Source organism: Pelodiscus sinensis, chromosome 28 (genome assembly GCF_052426305.1).
Source record: "Pelodiscus sinensis isolate ZL-2025 chromosome 28, ASM5242630v1, whole genome shotgun sequence".
Classification (NCBI taxonomy): domain Eukaryota; kingdom Metazoa; phylum Chordata; order Testudines; family Trionychidae; genus Pelodiscus; species Pelodiscus sinensis.
Window position 1 is genome coordinate 14,281,385 of NC_143079.1, and position 19,071 is coordinate 14,300,455.

General features: G+C 46.3%; 1 protein-coding gene across 1 annotated transcript in view; it reads right to left on the reverse strand.

Moving 5' to 3' along the window:
- Positions 1–16,238, reverse strand: part of MOB1A (MOB kinase activator 1A) — a 21,706-nt gene extending 5,468 nt beyond the window's left edge. Inside the window, exons 1-5 of the mRNA XM_075910916.2 lie at positions 16,081–16,238; positions 14,045–14,211; positions 12,619–12,712; positions 5,968–6,101; positions 1,720–1,883 (exon numbers count right to left, since the gene is read on the reverse strand). Coding sequence (XP_075767031.1) covers positions 1,720–1,883; positions 5,968–6,101; positions 12,619–12,712; positions 14,045–14,211; positions 16,081–16,094 — 573 coding nt within the window. The 5' untranslated portion in view covers positions 16,095–16,238. The remainder of the gene's footprint in view (positions 1–1,719; positions 1,884–5,967; positions 6,102–12,618; positions 12,713–14,044; positions 14,212–16,080) is intronic.
- Between the last annotated feature and the right edge of the window lie 2,833 nt (positions 16,239–19,071).

Here is a 19,071-nt window from a genome sequence, read left to right on the forward strand (position 1 = left end):
CTTGGGGACACCTGGGGCAGAGAAGCTGGGGTGCTGCCAGGTTGGTCCAGTAGCACTGAGGAGCGGCGCTGTGGGACGAACCCAGCAGCACCCCAGCTGCTCTTTCCCAGGCATCCCCAAGAGCAGCTGGGGTGCTGCCAGGTTGATCTCGCGCCAAGGGTCGGCGCTACCGGACCAACCGGGCAGCACTCCAGCTGCTCTGCTGCAGGCGTCCCGGATTCAGCCGCTGCTGAAACTGACCAGCAGCGGCTGAATCAGGGACGCCTGGGGCAGAGCCGGACTATCGGAAGGGGGGGTTATGAGGGGTCTGTGGTGGCATCCCCCCACCCCACCCCAGACCCCTTATAGCCCCCCCTTCTGATAGTCCGGCATATTTGATAATCCGGCACCCCCTGGGTCCTAAAGGTGCCGGATTATCGGAAGTTTACTGTATTTAGTATATTTGATCAATGCTAATTAATCCTCACAAAGCCCAGTCTGGTTGATACTCTCCAGAGCTAGACTTCAGCTTTGTTGGGAAAGAACTTAAGTTTTGTGAAAGCAATTAAATTTGACTGAACTTTAAATTTCTCAGATAAATTTGTTAAATACAAGTTTTGTTTTGAAATTAAACACAATGTTGGCTTTGTTTTGATGTTTTTCCCCATTCAAAACACTGGTAACATTTTCTTTAATTCAATTGTTTTATTTAAAGTTTGCCATCAAAATAAAAAGGGAATTTTTTTTAAACTAGGTCTAGTGTCATCCCTGCTTTACAGATTGGGAAATAAGGATACAAGGAGATTGAGAAAGTAAATAAAGACACTTATATAGACAGTCAGCTAGCCATCTAATACTGGCAACAGAAATTTCTGTTAAATGTCCATTGGAAACATTTTCTAACTTTAGATTTTGTAGACATTTACCTGAAATTATATTAAAAATGTTCATTTGTGTCCAATTTAACAACCAATCCAGATCACCCTGTATTAGTGTCTTGTCCTTATCATTTCTCTCTCTCCCAATTTTTGTGTCCTATGCAACCTGTCAGTGCCGATTTTGTTTTCTTCTAGGTCATTCATAAAAATAGAATAGGGCCAAGAACAGATCCCTGCAGCACCCCACTAGAAACCTGTTCAATAAGGATGCCCCATTTTCAATTACATTTGAAGGCCTATCAGTCAGGCCATTTTTCATCCACTTAATGTGTGTCACTTTCATTTCATACCTTTCTAGTTTTTTAATCAAAATACATGGTAGAAATCAAACACCTTACAGAAGTCTAAGTGTACTGCATTAACATTACTGTCTGTATAAACCAAACCTGTCATTTCATCAAACATGTCTGACAGGATCAATTTTCCATAAACATGTTGATAGGTATTAATTACACCACCTTCATTTATTTTTGTATTAATCAAGTACCATATCAGATGCTCCATTATTTTGCCTGGGATTGATGTCAGACTGACTGGCATCCAGTTACCCAGCTAATCCTGTTTACCCTTGTAAAATATTGGCTCATTAGGTTTCTTCTGTCTTCTGGAATTTGCCCAGAGACCCCAGACTTATTGAATAAAAAAAAAAATCAACAATTATGGAAACATTTATATAAACCTACAAGACAAATTCAAAACACAATCTATGTTCTGGGTTAGATTTAACAGGGTAGTGCCCATTTAAGCTTGTCTGTAAAGAGAGTCATGTTAGGGTTAATTGCTAATACTTTAAAAAACTCACCTGTACAAAGAAAATAAAGTGCTTAAAGGAGGTGTTGAGATGGGCTTCCTCCTGGAGCTGCATCACAGAGTCAAAGTGCTGGTGGTAAATATGGGCATAGACCCTAAACAGACGCTTCAATATAGTCTTTGCCACAGACATGAAGTTCTTAGGAAAAGGGACACCTGAAAACATGCAAATACATGCAATATATTTCTTAACCAAGTTTAATATATGAAAGCAGAAAAGCCCAGTTACAAGAATAAATATTTTCTGCCAAAGGCACTAGGCTTATTTAGAAACAGTGGCACTCCAAGCTTCAGTAAGGGTACAAAAACTTATTGTATTCAGTTGAAAAAATCTAGTCAATACACTTTTAATAAAAAAAATGATCTAAGTCACTGAGATATGGGGCAAATTTTCAAAGCATCGTTCCCACAAACTATTAAGTATCCACAGTTCTCTTTGAAGTCAATAAAAACTCTGCACCTTTGTAACGCCATACATAGAGGTACTTATGCATATGTCCAGAGATACTGTTTACATGTTTTAAAGTTAATCAGGGGCAAAAGTGCTTGGTTCAAGAGGGACTGGATGTCTACTGGCCAAAGGCCCCAAAACATCTACATTCTAATTCTTATTCTGACAGGGACTTCCTCTGTGACAGCACAGGGCAAGTCATTTAAATTACCCCCCTAACCTGTAAAAGAGAGCCAACGCCCTTTTGGGAGCTTCTTAAGGCTTGATCCTGCAAATATTAACATACAAGTTTAACTGTACTTCTATGAACAAGCCCACTGAAAGTAATAGAACTACTTATGGAAGGGAAGTAAAGCACATGAATAAGTGTTTGCAGGACTGGGGCCTTAGCTATACTCCACAAGAATCTGAAACCAGTGGGACTAAGCTCTTTAATTAAGGTGCTTTCAAAAATCCCACCCTTGGAGGCTTAATCATGGCCTTTTGGACAGTATCCTAAAGTGGGTTGTGCCCACGAAAGCTCATGATACCATCTACAGAAGATTTCCGATAATCTGGCACCTTTGGGACCCAGGTGGTGCCGGATTATCGGATATGCCAGACTATCGGGAGGTACTCCGAGGGGGGGGGGGGCGCTGTGACGGATCTGCCAGGACCTGCACTGCCTCTGGTGGGGGCTCAGCGGGGAACAGCACGGCGAGGGCTGAACCCTCCGCCATTTTTCAGGGAGGCAGCTGCTTCAATAAGTTGTTAGTCAATTATACTACCACCGCTCTTTTGATTCTGGACTATTGGGAGTCTACTGGTAAAAGCAGCAGGGACAGAGAGGGGAGAAGATCTCTTGTCAGTTTCAGCAGCAGCCTGTCTGTCACCTGTGGATCCACCATTCCTGCGGACGCCGCCCTGTTCCCCCCAAGGCAGTAGAGGAAAGAAATTGCAAGCCTGTCCCCTGTGGATCCAGCCAGCAGTAGTGTAATGGACTAACAACTTCTTGAAGCAGCTGCCGGAGTTCCAGTTGGTGCCGGACTATCGGGAGTGCCGGACAATTGGAGTTTTACTGTACGTGTTTTGTTAGTCTTTAAAGTGCTACTAGATTATTTAAGTTTTTCCTGTTACAGACTAACTCTGCTACTCCTCTGAAGCTATCCTAAAACAGTTCATCACACCTTCATTAACATATTGAAAGTCTAAATAATTCAGACTGAAGCAATTTTGTTTTCAAGTCACACACAGATTTATACCACCCAGAGGAATTTTCAATAAATACACTAATTGATTCTCTAAAGCTGCAGATACTTACGCGCCAACTTAACCCTAACCATGCACAATCCCACTGAAGGGGGTAGCCGAGTTAGTCTGTTACAGAAAAAAAAAAACCCCCAAAACAGCAAGCAAATGGTCTGGTAGCACTTTATAGACTAACAAAACATGTAGATGGTATCATGAGCTTTCATGGGCACAGCCCACTTCTTCAGATGACCGGAGTTACTGCAGCTATTCATGGTACTAAAGGTACATATTTGCAGAACCAAGAGCATTAACTATCAACATTTTGATTTTTGACTAACAGTTTTGTAAAATTCAGACAAGATGCCCTGCCAATGACATTTTAGAACAAATTATAAAGTAATTCATTATATACTTAAATCTCAATTTTCAAGAGCACACATTTTAAAATTAGATTTACAAAGTCTCAACCTCATTGAAGGGCACTTTCAATATAATCTGTGACCCCTCATTAATTTTCAGTGAGGGCTGGGCATCTAACCGATCTTTGAATGCTTGAAATACTGAATTTTAAACAATACCTTTTAACTAGTATACACATCATCCACCCTAGCACTGCTGCCTCTGATAGAAAGGACCCGCCAGCCAGCTCCTGACTGAGGCAGCCGGGGGAGGCGGGGGGGGGGGGGGGGGGGGGAAGAGAGGAGGCAGGAGCCAGTGCAGGTGGGGAGCCAGTTCCCTCAGCACCAGCTCTCCGGTGCTGCCTGATCACCTCCCTCCCCTGCACTGCTGCCTCTATCACAGAGCAGCCTCTGTCTGTGGTGAGCCCAGGCACACTGGCTGCTGGTCCTGCCCCTGGGAACTATCTAATAGTTATGTAACCCATAAGAGTTCATGTGGTTACGTGACTATTCAAGCGCAGTTAACAAAACTACCGTATGCCAGGAGACTGTCTTGGTTAGGGCTATCTTGCGGCCCACAGTGATGAAGGGTCATATGAGCCATTCACTAGCCTGGTTTACCCATCATTGGTCTGTTCTTTATTGGACCTAAACAGAATAGAAACACCAACAAGAGGCTTTACACATTCTTGTTCTTTTTCTTCTCTCTTTTCCTTTCTTGGTTGCTTTTTAAAAAGATGTGTTAGGGTATGTCTACACTTGCAGCCTATTTCGGAATAGGGCAACAAATGTAGGCATTCAGAATTGCAAGTCAAGCCCGAGATTTAAATATCTTGTGCCTGATCTGCATCTTCCCGACCGGGCACCACTTTTTGAAATTTACAAGCCAGGAATAACTGCCTGCGTCTACACGCAGCAGTGAAATGGGCGTTAGAAATACCCTATTTCAGAATAGGGCTGTAAATGGAGGCATTCGGAATTGCAAATCAAGCCCGGGATTTAAATATCCCGCGCTTCATTTGCATCTTCCTGGCCGGGCGCCATTTTTGAAATTTATAAGCCTGGAGTAACTGCCCGCGTCTACACGTGGCAGTGAAATGGGCGTTTTGAAATAAAGCCCTATTTCGAACTACCTGTTATTCCTACTGCAATGAAGTTTAACAGGTAGTTCGAAATAGGGCTTTATTTCAAACGCCCATTTCACTGTCACGTGTAGACGCGGGCAGTTACTCCAGGCTTATACATTTCAAAAATGGCGCCCAGCCAGGAAGATGCAAATCAAGCACAGGATATTTAAATCCTGGGCTTGATTTGCAATTCCGAATGCCTCCATTTACAGCCCTATTCCGAAATAGGTTATTTCTACACTTGCAGCCTAAGTTACTAAGTCTGCTGTGAAAAGTGATACACATACCACTTTTCACATTTCAGAACTGGCAAATGTGGGGACAAATTAAGCCCTGGATGGGGAGGTGAATATGGAGGTAGTGGGGACCAGGGGAATTAGGAGAGGCAGTGAGGGGCAGGGGCTATGTGGAAGGATAACTATGGTGGGGAATGGAGCCTGAAGCCCCATAGCTAGAGCCTACCACTAACCACCCGAGGGTGGAAACCTGACCCCACCAGCCTGAGAAGGTGGGGTTCTCATAGGGAGTCTGCTCCTCCAGCTTGTATGTCTCCAGAGGAGGGCAGAGCCCAACCACTTCTGGCAGACCTGGCGGAGAGGGCTGCAGCTCCCCCACCCCACCAATCACTGTGCAAGAGGCTCTCCTCACAAGAGAAGAAACAAAAGACAGGACTATGCAGCACTTTAAAGACTAACAAGATGGTTTATTAGATGATGAGCTTTCGTGGGCCAGACCCACTTCCTCAGATCAAATTGTGGAAGAAAATTGGTATGACCATATATACCAAAGGGATAAAAAACAAACAAACACACACATACAAAATTGACACTTTTTTTTAAATTAAAGTGCTGCATAGTCCTGTCTTTTGTTTCAGCAAGACCAGACTAACACGGCTACATCTCTATTACTACTCACAAGAGAAGTCTCTGGTGGCAGCATTTCAGAAACGGTGCTCTAATGCACCTAAATACTTACACAAACCTCAGCAGCACCATATTACCCTGCCACTACACGACTGTCATGATTTCACTTACCAATCTTTGAAGGAAAGAGGGTTTCATCATCAAGCTGGTCCTGAACCCATGTCATCAAATAATCAATGTACTTGGGAGCTGAACATTTAATTGGTTTCTTTATATTGGTACCATCTGCCCAATGGTATTCATACCTATGGGGGGGAGGGGGAGAGAAACAAGGTTTTATAAAGAAAGAGAAAGCATTTCTAGAAGGAGTCCTTTTTCAGACACTTCTTTATTCGACAGAGGCTCCCCGATCTGCTTGTTCAACAATGATAGCACAAAAGGATTTTTAGCTGAAGAATGGATTAAAAAGGTGTCTTATCAGAGCCCCACGAAGACACTGGAATGTCAGTTCTGGCTTAAACCAGATTCCATGTCATTTTTACACACAACTGTATTAGTCTCCTTTCCCTAAGGTTTAGAGTCTCTACTGCCTATTGCTTCCACATGGATAAAGCATGGAGATTGTGCAACTGAGGAGAGCTGACCACAGCTCCCACCAGAACCAATTATTAATGCTCCTTGAGCAGCCACAGAGGAGATGTGCTAGAGAGGTCCCATCTCTCCCTTTCAAAGTTTAAGTGAACAGCCCCAGCAGCTCTCCTTGTCCTGGATAAATTGAGGGGCTTTTGCCATTGGACTCAGGGTTTTGTGCTGCAAGCCAAGCCTTAGAGGAGCCTCAAAGTGTGATTGATAAACCCAGATCCCTCACTCACGCCCAATCTTATCTGGCCAATAAGATTGACTTGAGCCACAACAGACTGGCAACTATAAATCACCGGCAGGACACGCATGTGCATATGTGGCTTTTCGTTTTTAATAAACACAGTATATTGCCTTTTCCCTGAAAAAGATTGTTTGCGCTTCTTATATGCATAACAATTAAATATAGCGGTGCCTTTAATTTACATTATATTTGAGACAGTTTGTGCGTTTGTCTGTATCTGTCCATCTGGCTGTGAGTCCGTTTGTTCATGAACTCCTCCTAAACCATAAAAGCTGGGACCACCAAATTTGGAAGGCAGCTTCCTCTTAACATAACTTAAAGTAAGGTCATGGTTTGATTGTGCCACGACTGTGGGATGTGCATGGAATATGGTTGTTTTTCATCAAACACAAAGGGAGAGGTGCGATAGCAGGAACAGTTATACTCACGAATGACTACGGGGGGAGGAGGTAGCAAACACCCCAGCCCCTGGAAGCAGCCAGGCCATGTGGCACCCACCAACCCAGTCTGACCCTGGGGAAAAGTCACTGGCCACTCCCTGAACCTCTTCTCAGAACCCCAACCCTGACTCCTGCAGCCCCCGCCCTGGTCCAAAGCAGGGTTGGACAAAACAGGGCCCGCAGGCCAGATTCGTCCTGCCACCATCCTACAGCCCAGCAGGACCAAGGGCAGGCTCCCTGCCTGTCATCCCTCCCCCCACATGGCTGAAAGTGGCTGGCTGCGAGGGCCATGTGCATTTCTGTGTGCTGCATGCTCCAGAGGGGGACGGGGAAGATCCACATGCTGCTCCATAACAATCTTGCAGGGTTTGGGTGCAGGAAAGGAAAGGATTCTGACCTGGGGGAGGGGTGCAGAGTCTGGGATTAAGGTGCTGGCAGCTCACAAAGTACCCCGCCCTCAAAAGGGCACATGACGAGCAGACACACATGGCCGCAGCAGCTGACTCCCATGTATCAGAGGCTCCCATGGAGCCTCCTACTTCTCCTCCACCCTGTGCTGCTGCCTCTGTATCAGTAGCATCAGTGTGGAGGGGTAGACAGGAGCTGCTACGCTTGGGGAGCCGACTTAAATCCTGCAGAACTGTCTGCCGCCTCTGATACAGGTGGGAGCCAGGGTGTGTGGACCAGCTCCTGCTCCTCACTCTCTCCCCACCATGCTGCTGCCTCTAATACAGAGGGAGCAGCACAGGACGGCAGGCAGGAGCCTCCAAATTTTCAGTGGCTATACAATTACATAATTAAATGCATTGTAACATCCTACTTCCAGCCAGAATCTACACTTGGCACCCCACCCCCACCTGTACCCCAACTCCCTGCCCTAGGATATAACCCAATCCCTCTGCAGTCTGTCCCAGGTAACAACTCCCTCCCAGAACTTGCACCCCCGCTCCCATATCCAGGTTAGAATCCTCTCTTGCACCCATACTCCCTCCCGGACTCTGCAGCCCTTCCAGCTGCCCAATCCAAACCCTCTGAACCCTTGCCCCAGTCACAACCCCCCTCCAAACCCAATCCCCTACCTCAAGCTCCCTTTTGCACTCGTGCCTCTTCCATTAACATCACAGAAGAGTGTGGCCTGTGACAAGTTACCAAATTTTTGGAGTGCCCTCCATCAAAAATTATTGCCCCCATGTGTATTCTTAAATCAGAAAGAAAATTATTTTCTATATAATATATATATATATATATATATATATATATATATATATATATATATATATACACACACACACACACGTACACACGTGCTATTTATACCAACTTTTTTATTTCTTGAAATTTTCTGAAATTTGGCAAAATGAAGAGTGACTTTTCTGTGGCTGAAAGATGTGCTAAAATTTAAACCAAAACCATTTGAACATGTAAAAAAAAGCACATTTGAGAAATGCCTTAATTGTAGTTCTCACAAGCTTAGCTGATGGTCTTCCAAGTTTCCTTCTATCCCTCCCCAAAATATGTGTAAATAATCATTTGGGACTGGAAAAAACAAAGAAATGTTAGCCATTAAGGCATTTTGGGAAGAATTAAAGATGCGTGTAAAAATCAGAGTTAGAAGGCTGGATGTACCATATTCCTCATTATATGAGCACAAAGAAAGCTCAGCTCAGGCCAGGCTCTGTAGCCAGCAAGCTGAGCCAAAGCAAGAAGATGCACTGGCCAAACCATGCATATGATTACTGGTGGTAGAAGGAGGAAAGAAGTTGGCATATTATCCTGCAGTTACCAGGCAGAATCTGACCACAACTGTTGACTGCTACAGATAGAAGTAAAAAACAGTCACGAGTGTCACTAATTAAGAGTCAGCCAGTATTACAAAAACATCTATCTGGGGGCTGATTGTACAAGTTCTTTGCCTGAGAATATTACAGATTACAATGAGAGTTTGACTCACTTGGAGGCTTGCAAAGACCTATACAATTCACACAGGAACAAGGGAACTGGTACTCTCTCTAAATTTATTATGGATTTTTGGCCCCCCCAATTTATCCAGGACAAGGAGAGCTGCTGGGGCTGTTCACTTAAACTTTGAAAGGGGGAGATGGGACCTCTCTAGCACGTCTCCTCTGTGGCTGCTCAAGGAGCATTAATAATTGGTTCTGGAGGGAGCTGTGGACAGCTCTCCTCAGTTGATTTTTTGTGTCTTATTATAGTATACCTAGGGCTGAATATTGAAACCTTTATATAGGCAAGTGTAAAGTATGAATAATTCCACTGAAGTCAAGTGGACTACTATACTACACTCAGGAAAAGGATTTGCAGGGAAAACTGATATTTTGCCAAATGCTTTAAGATCATTTGTTAAAAACTTCAGAGAGGTAGCCAAGTTAGTCTGTAACAGGAAAAACAACATATAGTCTAGTAGCACCTTAAAGACTAACAAAACATGTAGATCGATCGGGGGGGGGGGGGGGGGGGGGGCGAGAAAGGACCTCTGCGGGTTGGATCTGGCCTGCCAAGTAGGTGGACCCAGCCCACGGAAGCCCTGCTACTCCCTCGCCCCCAGGCCAATTAGGGCCTGGGGGCGGGGGAGTGCCTCAAGCCTTCTCCGCTCTGCCAGCAGCTTCCCGCTCTCCCCCGCCCCCAGACCCTAATTGACCTGGGGGGGGGGGGGAAATCGTGACAAGCCTCTTCCAGGGCATGGGTGCCTAGTGGGAAGGGGGAGGGCAAAGTGGCTCCACCACCTCCAGACCAATCATGGTCTGGGGGCAGAACAGCCCCGCCCCTTTCTGTGTGGCCCCGGGCTACTTCAAAAATTTGTGAAGTGACCCCCGGGCAAAAATTATTGCGCACCCCTGATGTAGATGGTATCTTGAGCTTTCGTGGGCACAACCTACTTCTTCAAATGACAGAAGTGTTAGAAGTCCAGATCCAAGACTCAATAAGGGAAGGAGGGAGGGCGGGAGAGGAGGAAAAAAAAAGGGGGGGCCTTCAGGCTCTGATCCTTCAACGAATACTGTACAGCAAACCTCCATAGAACTGTTTGAAGTCAACAGGCTGACTAATGCTTAAAGTCGAGTACACGGCAAGTTGTTCGAATAATCGGAGCCCTTAACTGTTTCCTTTATCTGTGTTTGTACAGTGCCTCTCACGAGAGAGTCCAAATCTAGACCCAGACCTTTGGTGCTACCACAGTAGAAGTGTTTCAATATAAAGTAACAGGCTATTTGAAATCAGTGGAATTTAATAGTTCAGTCCCAAAGAACGTGACCAATATGTAGACTTTAAGAAAAGAAAAAGGATCCTTCAATAAAATTAAAATCAGGCAATTAGTCTAGTTATTTTAAAAACTGTTTTCAGGGAACGTTGAGGACACTATTTTTAGGAACTATATGCAATATATGGATGTTAAATTGTGGATAATCAGCTGAGTAGTCGATGGAATTTCCATCAAGTACTCAATTAGCCGGGGGAGGGAGGGAGGCGGAAGGAAGACGCTCGCTACTCTGCTGCCGCTCTGCCTTTTAAATGTAGTAAAAGCCGCCTCTACATTTAAAAGGCAGAGGCACAGTGCGGGACTGAAGCAGTCCCAGCTTGCGCCAGGCTGTGCTTCTTACTACATTTAAAAGGCAGAACTGCAGCATCGCTGCACTTCTACCCCTCCTGCCGCCCCGTGGCTCTTGCTTCCCCACCACTCCTTGCTGCCTCTGATATGGGGGCGGAGGAGAGGAGGAACACAAACAGTCAACTTGACTACCCGATAAGCCTAGGGGGGAGAGAGAGGCATGCAGTCAACAGCATTAACCTATAAGCTTTTGCTATTAGTTAATCGTCTACACTATTACATCCCTACAGCAAACTTAGAAAAACTGCATATTTTGCACACATGAAATTTCTCGCTCAGCTAACAAATCCAGCAGTCAGAAATGAAAAACAGACACTGAATGTTAAGGTTCAAACAGGAAGTGTTGAAAGGAAATCACACCAAATATAGAAACAGGAACTTTCTAATCTAAAACTTTCAAGCCTAGATATTACCCCTTAACAAATAAAAATAAAATCATATCACAGAACAGAGTTTTACATTGAATATAATGGATATTACATGTCAGACGCATTAATCTTTGCTGACTTTAATAAACAAAAAATCCTCTACACATCAAGAAGAAATGCCACAATGAGAATACGTAGCTGAGGCATGCACCACTATGCTCTACTTTAGTAAACGTGTGCACCGAAAGCACTGCAAGAAAAAACAACCCTGTAGTGAAACTGGTTTCTTTTTGCTCTGAAAGAGATGCCTTATTTGTGCTACCTGCCATATTAGACGCATCTAAATATAAGACCTCCCATGTATATTCATACCCATCATGTACTTCCCTCTACCCCAAGACATAAGATCTACTACCTCTGACACTTTGCCCCATAAGCATACCGTGTGAATTCTTTTGAGATGCCCAGACCCTTTCTACAGAACAGCTGGCACTTTTAGGTTGTTCCAGTATAGAATATATGATCTTGCCTGCTAAAAGCCACAATGCTTTATGAGTGCATGAAAAGTTTTTGTGGAAATGCGTGAAGCTATAAGACAAGAGTCCATCTAAGTGGCAAGAATTCAAAACTGTGTAAACTTGGCATGGAACACACAATTTACACCCAATTTTTAAAAACTGGAGCATGTTGCTACAAAAATCCTTACTCCAAATAAAGCAAAGAGATATTCAGCATTGGGCTTGATATATTAATGTTTGTGACAACAAAGCAAGTAGTCAAATTATATTGTTGAGCTTCTCAGAGAGGTTTTATATTCTTTTGAAAGAAGTCTGGAGTTCCTGTGAGGCTCTCCTTCCTGTTTTGAACCAGTATAATCATGACCATTCAGCTTCCCCTATTTCCAGCCATCCATCTCCTCTACAGAGTGGGCCGCTGGACAGAACTTAAAACTATTTCTACCCCTAGGAACAGAGGCTAGATGCTTTGGATATGTGACAGAAAGTATGTTAATGAAGTGAAAACAATTATTTTTGAAAATCAGCATAAGTGGTAACATGAATAATCTGATAAGATTCTTGATCAATAAATTAATATGCAGTTCTGAGACAACTGAGGTTCTTTAAAATACATGTTTTCTTGAAAAAATTTCACTGAATCAATATATTTGGATCATGAATATGATAGGAATCTACATGACCTACAGACCAACAGAATTTCATGACCCGTCCTTCGCTTCTGTGTAAATGCACAGTATTTAAGACACCAGACTGGACCAATGATATCTCCAACAACATTCCTCTGATAGTGGCCAGATGGTTCACAGGAATGCATAAATTTTGCAGTGCTGCATGTGTGTGTGTGTGGTGGAGATAGATATAATTAAATATTATGGGAGTATGGCAATAAGACTATAAAACACTAAGTGACCATCTGTTCTTTTTCCATTAGTGTAGTATATTTATGACTACCGTACATATAATGTCTGGTATATTGCAATGAGTTTCCTACCTTGGCCCAGCAGACATTACTGGACAGCTTGCTTCTGTGCAGAACTCTGTGATAGTCCCATACAACATATTGATCTGATTGAAGAAATCCACAGCTGCAAAGAAAATACATCAACAGTAAGTATACATGGAATGGAAAAGACGTATTTTGGTTCATCTTCTCTGGTGGATTAGCTGGTCAGATGGAAGTATCACGGTCAAATCTCTAGTGGAGACAAAACACATCATTTTTATAGAAAAGTGATTTTCTTTCTGTAACTACCAGTAACAGCCTTGTCAGTAGGGATGTAATAGAGTAACTGATTAGTCGACTACCAGATAAGCTTAAACTTAGTCACTTCCACTACTTGCATTCTCCAGCAGCAGCCCCAGGCTACGGGGGATCCTAGTGGGAAGTTGGGACCCCCGCTGACAGGGGCTGCTCCGCAGGCAGTAGCCCCTGTCCAGACAGAGGTTTCCTGTCCGTGGCCAAGGGCTGCTACCAGCTGGGCAAGCAGACCTGCTCAGTCCTGGCTTGTGTCAGGACCAAACCCTATACAGCACTGCAATTTAAAAGGAAGGAGGAGTCAGGCAGCCTATCCTCCGGCTCCTCCCGTGTTTTAAATTGCAGAGCCACAACTTTGGTCCCCGACCCAACACAAGCAGGGACTGAGCTGGACTGCCTGCCTGCCCGGAACCTACTAAATTTAGAAGCCTGGTGGGCGGGCAGCCCAGCTCAGTTCCTGCTTGCACTGGGTTGGGGACAAAACCCCGTTGTGGCTCTGCAATTTAAAATGCAGTAGGAGCCGGGGAATGCCTTCCCCTATCGAATAATCAAGTATTCGATGATAAAAATTTTATCAACTACTCGATTACTAAAATAACCTAAATTTAACATCCCTACTTGTCAGAGTGACCATTTCTGCTTGCTAGCTGATTTGACCTGATCAATATATAAGAACACCATAATCCATATTTTTAAGTCTAGTGCGCAATTTCTCTTGGCTGAATGCAATCTTTTCGGAAAGCCATGTAGCGATTGCCCAGCTTAAACCTGAGTGCTGAAAACCAGTATTCATACATCTAAAAACAAATTCTCCAGCCTGTGGCAGTTACTGTTTGCTTAATAATACAATATAATAAAACAAAAATAAAAAACAACATGACCAAAGAAGTACTGGTTTAGAAATATTCCTCTCAAAAGAATTAGGCTCAGATTCTCCAGGCATGCAGGTGTTGCTGCACTCAGCCTCACAACACCTAACTGATTTATGAGCCCACATCACATATTCAGAAGGGATTTAGGTACTTAGGAGTCAAAACTCCACTGGCAGTGGCTACATCTAAAAAGAGAGTACCATTCATTATTTGTAAGTGTAAAAAGATGCTTAAAATACACACACAGTTCTCTCAGGTATACAAGGCAGTTATTTTTCCTAAGGACTTACTATTAACTGCAATCCATTCATTGAGGTCTTCTCCTTCTGGCAACATAACAGCTTGTCTAAGGTTGCCACTTCCCAAGGTTGCTTCTGCATGTTTCAAGAGCTCATACTGATGAGAGCCTTCAGGAATATTCTTTTTGGGTTTGAATGTTTTAGAGGACCGACTGCCACTGATAGAACATAAATAGATTTTAAATTATGCCAATAGTAGTTTTGTATTTAAATATAAAATCAGGTTTTTCCTGACAAATAGCCCCTATCAGAATGGAGTCCAGATCCTGAATGGTGCTATTACAACACAAACAAATACCAGTAATAATATAAATATATGCCAACTTAGAGAGTCATGTACACAAATGGCCAGAAAAAATCAGATAATCAGACTGTGAAATGGTGAGACCAGATAGCCTTAAAGAGCAAAGCCCTTGCCTTTGTTGAGCATAAAAAGGGGGATAATTCTTATTTTGCTTACACTAGTGATTTGCACCAGTACAACTGACAGATGAATCAGGCCCAAAGTTTTGCTAATAACCTTTTAGTGGAAATAAACACATTAAGTTGGTGCACAAGCTTTGGTATTACTAGCGACACATGGGATTTACCAAAGCATGTTTGGCTCACATGCGTGTCACGCTGGTTGCCTGGCACAGCCTGAGCCAACAGAAAGATGCTAACTGTGCATATTCTGCACTTAACGGATGGCAGCAGCCTCTGCCTTGACCGCATCAAGCTTTCAGACCATGCCAGCATCTTCCCCCTAGAGTAGTAGGGTCAAACCTGGATTGTACCCAGTGCCAAAGGTTACAACCCTGTCCTTTCCACATGGGTTTGGGGTCAGATTCTGCAATCCTGTTCTCACCCCGCCCTGGTCTGCAAGCCACTCCACCACTTCTGCTCATGGATGCTCTCCCCCAGGCCTAGACCAAGGGTCACCTTCCCCCGCATCCAAACTTCCTCCCCCCCATCATAGGCTACCCATTCCCTCACATGCACCACTCCACCATGCCAAGGGTCGCTTCCCCCTTCTGTACCTCCCCTTCTTTCCACCCTCCCCCCCCCGGGCAAGGGCCTCCTCCCCCCACCCTTTCCACCCTCCCCCCCGGGCAAGGGCCTCCTCCCCCCACCCTTACCTCCCTCCCCCCCCAGGGCAAGGGCCTCCTCCCCCCCCCACCCTTACCTCCCTCCCCCCCCAGGGCAAGGGCCTCCTCCCCCCACCCCTCCCCCCCCGGGCACCTCCCCCCCCCCCGGGCAAGGGCCTCCTCCCCCCACCCTTACCTCCCTCCCCCCCCAGGGCAAGGGCCTCCTCCCCCCACCCTTACCTCCCTCCCCCCTCAGGGCAAGGGCCTCCTCCCCCCACCCTTACCTCCCTCCCCCCCCCCCCAGGGCAAGGGCCTCCTCCCCCCACCCTTACCTCCCTCCCCCCCCAGGGCAAGGGCCACCTCCCCCCCCACCCTTACCTCCCTCCCCCCCCAGGGCAAGGGCCTCCTCCCCCCACCCTTACCTCCCTCCCCCCCCCAGGGCAAGGGCCTCCTCCCCCCGCCCTTACCTCCCTCCCCCCCCAGGGCAAGGGCCTCCTCCCCCCGCCCTTACCTCCCTCCCCCCCCAGGGCAAGGGCCTCCTCCCCCCACCCTTACCTCCCTCCCCCCCCCAGGGCAAGGGCCTCCTCCCCCCACCCTTACCTCCCTCCCCCCCCAGGGCAAGGGCCACCTCCCCCCACCCTTACCTCCCTCCCCCCCCAGGGCAAGGGCCTCCTCCCCCCAGCCTTACCTCCCTCCCCCCCCAGGGCAAGGGCCTCCTCCCCCCGCCCTTACCTCCCTCCCCCCCCAGGGCAAGGGCCTCCTCCCCCCACCCCCTACCTCCCTCCCCCCCCAGGGCAAGGGCCTCCTCCCCCCACCCTTACCTCCCTCCCCCCCCAGGGCAAGGGCCTCCTCCTCCCACCCTTACCTCCCTCCCCCCCCAGGGCAAGGGCCACCTCCCCCCGCCCTTACCCCCCAGTCCAAGGGCCCCCCCGCGAGCAGCGCCGCGCCCGGGCCACTCACAAGAGGAAGCTCATCGTGGGGCCGCGGAGGGGGGGTCCCGGCGGGGGGGGGGGGGGAGGCGCCGCTGGCTGCGTCCGGCCCTGAGCTGCGCAGCGACCCCGAGAGCCGCCAACGGAACTCGCTCCCCTCAGCGCGCCGGGGCGGGCGGGGCCGGGCTGCATCTCGCGAGAAGAGCGCGCCGCCCCGCCCTGCCCCTTCCCCGGGCCGCGAGACGGGAGGGGAGGGGGGGCGGGGAGAGCTGAGTGGGGGAGGGGCACCCAGGCCTCTCTCTCACCCCCCCCCCCCCCGTGGCTGAGCGCCGGCCTCTAGTTTCCGTTCCCTGCAGGGGACCCGGAACCCCCCAACTTTGCATCCTCCCCTGGGGGGCGGGCACTGGGGAGGGGGCTCGAGGCCTGTGGTCTGGGCAGCCCAGAGCTGCTCTCAAGAGGCTCGGGCCTATGCACGGTGCTGGCACAGTGATGTGGGGTGGGGGTAGGGGACGCAGGTCTGTGCAGCAGCAGTGCAGTCCCTGAAGGGCTTTGACCTAGGAATGGCGATTCCCGCCATTGCTTTCACATCTCCATGGGATTCTGCATCTTCTGCCTTCCTCCCTTTGCAATGGGAGACTCTTACTGTGTCCAGGAATTGCCGAAATTATGCCCCAGATTTAACTCCCATCGGAATTAAGTGACCTAATAGCTTTGAGGAGCTGTCTCAGAAATGTATCTGAGAGTCCGTCTGTCTCCAACTCCTTTGTTCAAGAACTGCTCCTAAATGGTAAGAACTAGGACCCCAAATTTGGTATTCAGCTTCCTTTTATTCTAACTTAAAGCAAGGTCAGGATTTGGTTGTGCCAGGACAATAGGATGTGCCTGGAATGGGATTGTTTTCCTTAACGTGCAAAGGGAGGGGGCTGATCAGCCTGGCCCTCAGGTAGACGCTGGTAGGCAGGGTGTGCAGCCCCCCCTGGCTGATGGACAGGATCCGTGCCCCCCCCCCCACTCTGGGCCAGCCCTGGGGAAAATCCAGCAGGTGACCTGTGCAGTCCCCTGCCCTGGAGAGAAGCGAGCGGGCAGCCTGTGTGGCCCCTGCTGCCCCAGGCCAGCCTTGGCAAGAAGCCAGCAGGTGGGGTATTAGCCCCCCCCACCACCACCATCCCAGGGCAATCCCATTACCCAGGCAATGCTGGATAAGTCTTCTGGTTGTGTCATGTTGGTGTTTCAGCTCTGCTAGGCCAGGTCTTAGCCTTTGTTATGAAATGGCCTTTGTCTTGTATCATTCTTGACAGGGTTAAAGTTGATGTTTTTGCACTGGGGCAGTTTTCAAACTGGGAGAGGTATATAGACAGCATAGGTTTTAGTCAAATTGATTTTCAAATTGTAGTCTGTAGAACTACATGTTGGTCCATTGAAAGCTGATTAGTCACATGATTCTGGCTCTTCTCATTTAAGTAGCACTAATAGAAGCAAAACTGCAGTAAGTATTTTCCAAATATCTTTCTGTATAAACAATTGCTTTAGTTGTCACAGGGATGTTAGCAGATTGTTAATGCTGGATTGACTCTGGATGATCAAGAATGGAAAGGGAAGTGTGCAAATGACAATCTTAATATAGAAGAACTTCAGGGTTACAAGACACCTCTGGAATGAAGGTTGTGTGTAGCTCTGAAATATTTGTAACTGATCAAAATGCTACAGGTCTTTCAATAGTTTATAACTGAATATTGACTTATCTTGTCAAATCTATTTTAAACCTTCCCTTTATTTTTAGTAACTTATATTTACCTTTTGTGTGCATGTGTCTTTTTTGTCTCTGCTTCCTGAATGCATACTTCTGGTTCCAAATGAGGTGTGCAGTTGACCAGTCTGTTCACAACTCTGGAATATCTAAAATTAAGTTCTGAACTGAGATGCAGTTTGCATTATGAAATGGGTTAAGAACCCTGGTTCTCATTTCTTGTTCTTTCAATATTCTTGATGCACACATCTCAGAAGCCCGAGCAGATGTTTGAATAACAAAATCTTGTATTACACCTGTAAAACAGCATGTGTCTTTTAAAAGAATATCAAAACAAGGGAATGGTTCTGGCAATTCCGGAAAATCAAAATACACCCAGAAGCATTCACAGTATACATTTACCATCTTATGCTAACGTCTTGACAGCTTGCCCGAGGGATGTGGGGTCAAACCAGGTAAGCACTTGCATAGAAAAAACTCATAAGATATATTCATGATGTTTCAGGAATTTCAACAGGTAGCATTCTCTATACTGAATCACTATTATTCTCAGATGCTAGGGGTGCTGTGCTATGGCAGATGCCACACAATTTTTGCCAGGGAACTAGATACTAGTACAATGCAAATGAAAATTATTAAGCCTCCCGTTATTCCTAGAGGAAAGGAAGATATCAGTAATACTCATTCCATTTCCATGGTGTACTGTGTTGGAATAAAATGCATTCATTTATTAGCATACTTCATTGTTAGCACAGGAAGTCAAGATGACTGCTGTAGCCAAATGAAACTGTAGGGGGAGTTTAAAGGAAGCAAAATGTAATTTCTTGAGTGATAATTTTGCAAGGGCATAAAAACAACCCTGCTGGTAAATGGAGGAATAAATTGCTCATACACAGGGTGGGAGAGCAGTGGTAGCAGCACCTTTGTCTGGCTTCACCCTGGGAAAAAAAACCAGCCATTGCTTGCCTCTCTTTTGGATGCTATTAACTATATTGAATTAACTAATTTAGCAAAACCAGGGGACTGCATGGGCCCTATTGTTACATAACTGTAGACCCTAGCTAGCTGCTTAGTGGTCTAAGCATAGGGATTGTATAACATCAAGACTTCCACTTGTCCTTGAATGGAAACCACAAGCACAAATAATTTGAGGTCCAACTGAACCCATCATCCTCTCTGGATAGCAACCACATCTTCAAACACCTTAATTGATTTTTCAGAGGAGGTGTCAAGTCAAAAGGGAGGTGCTGCAACTCAGCAGGCGCAGTTGAACAT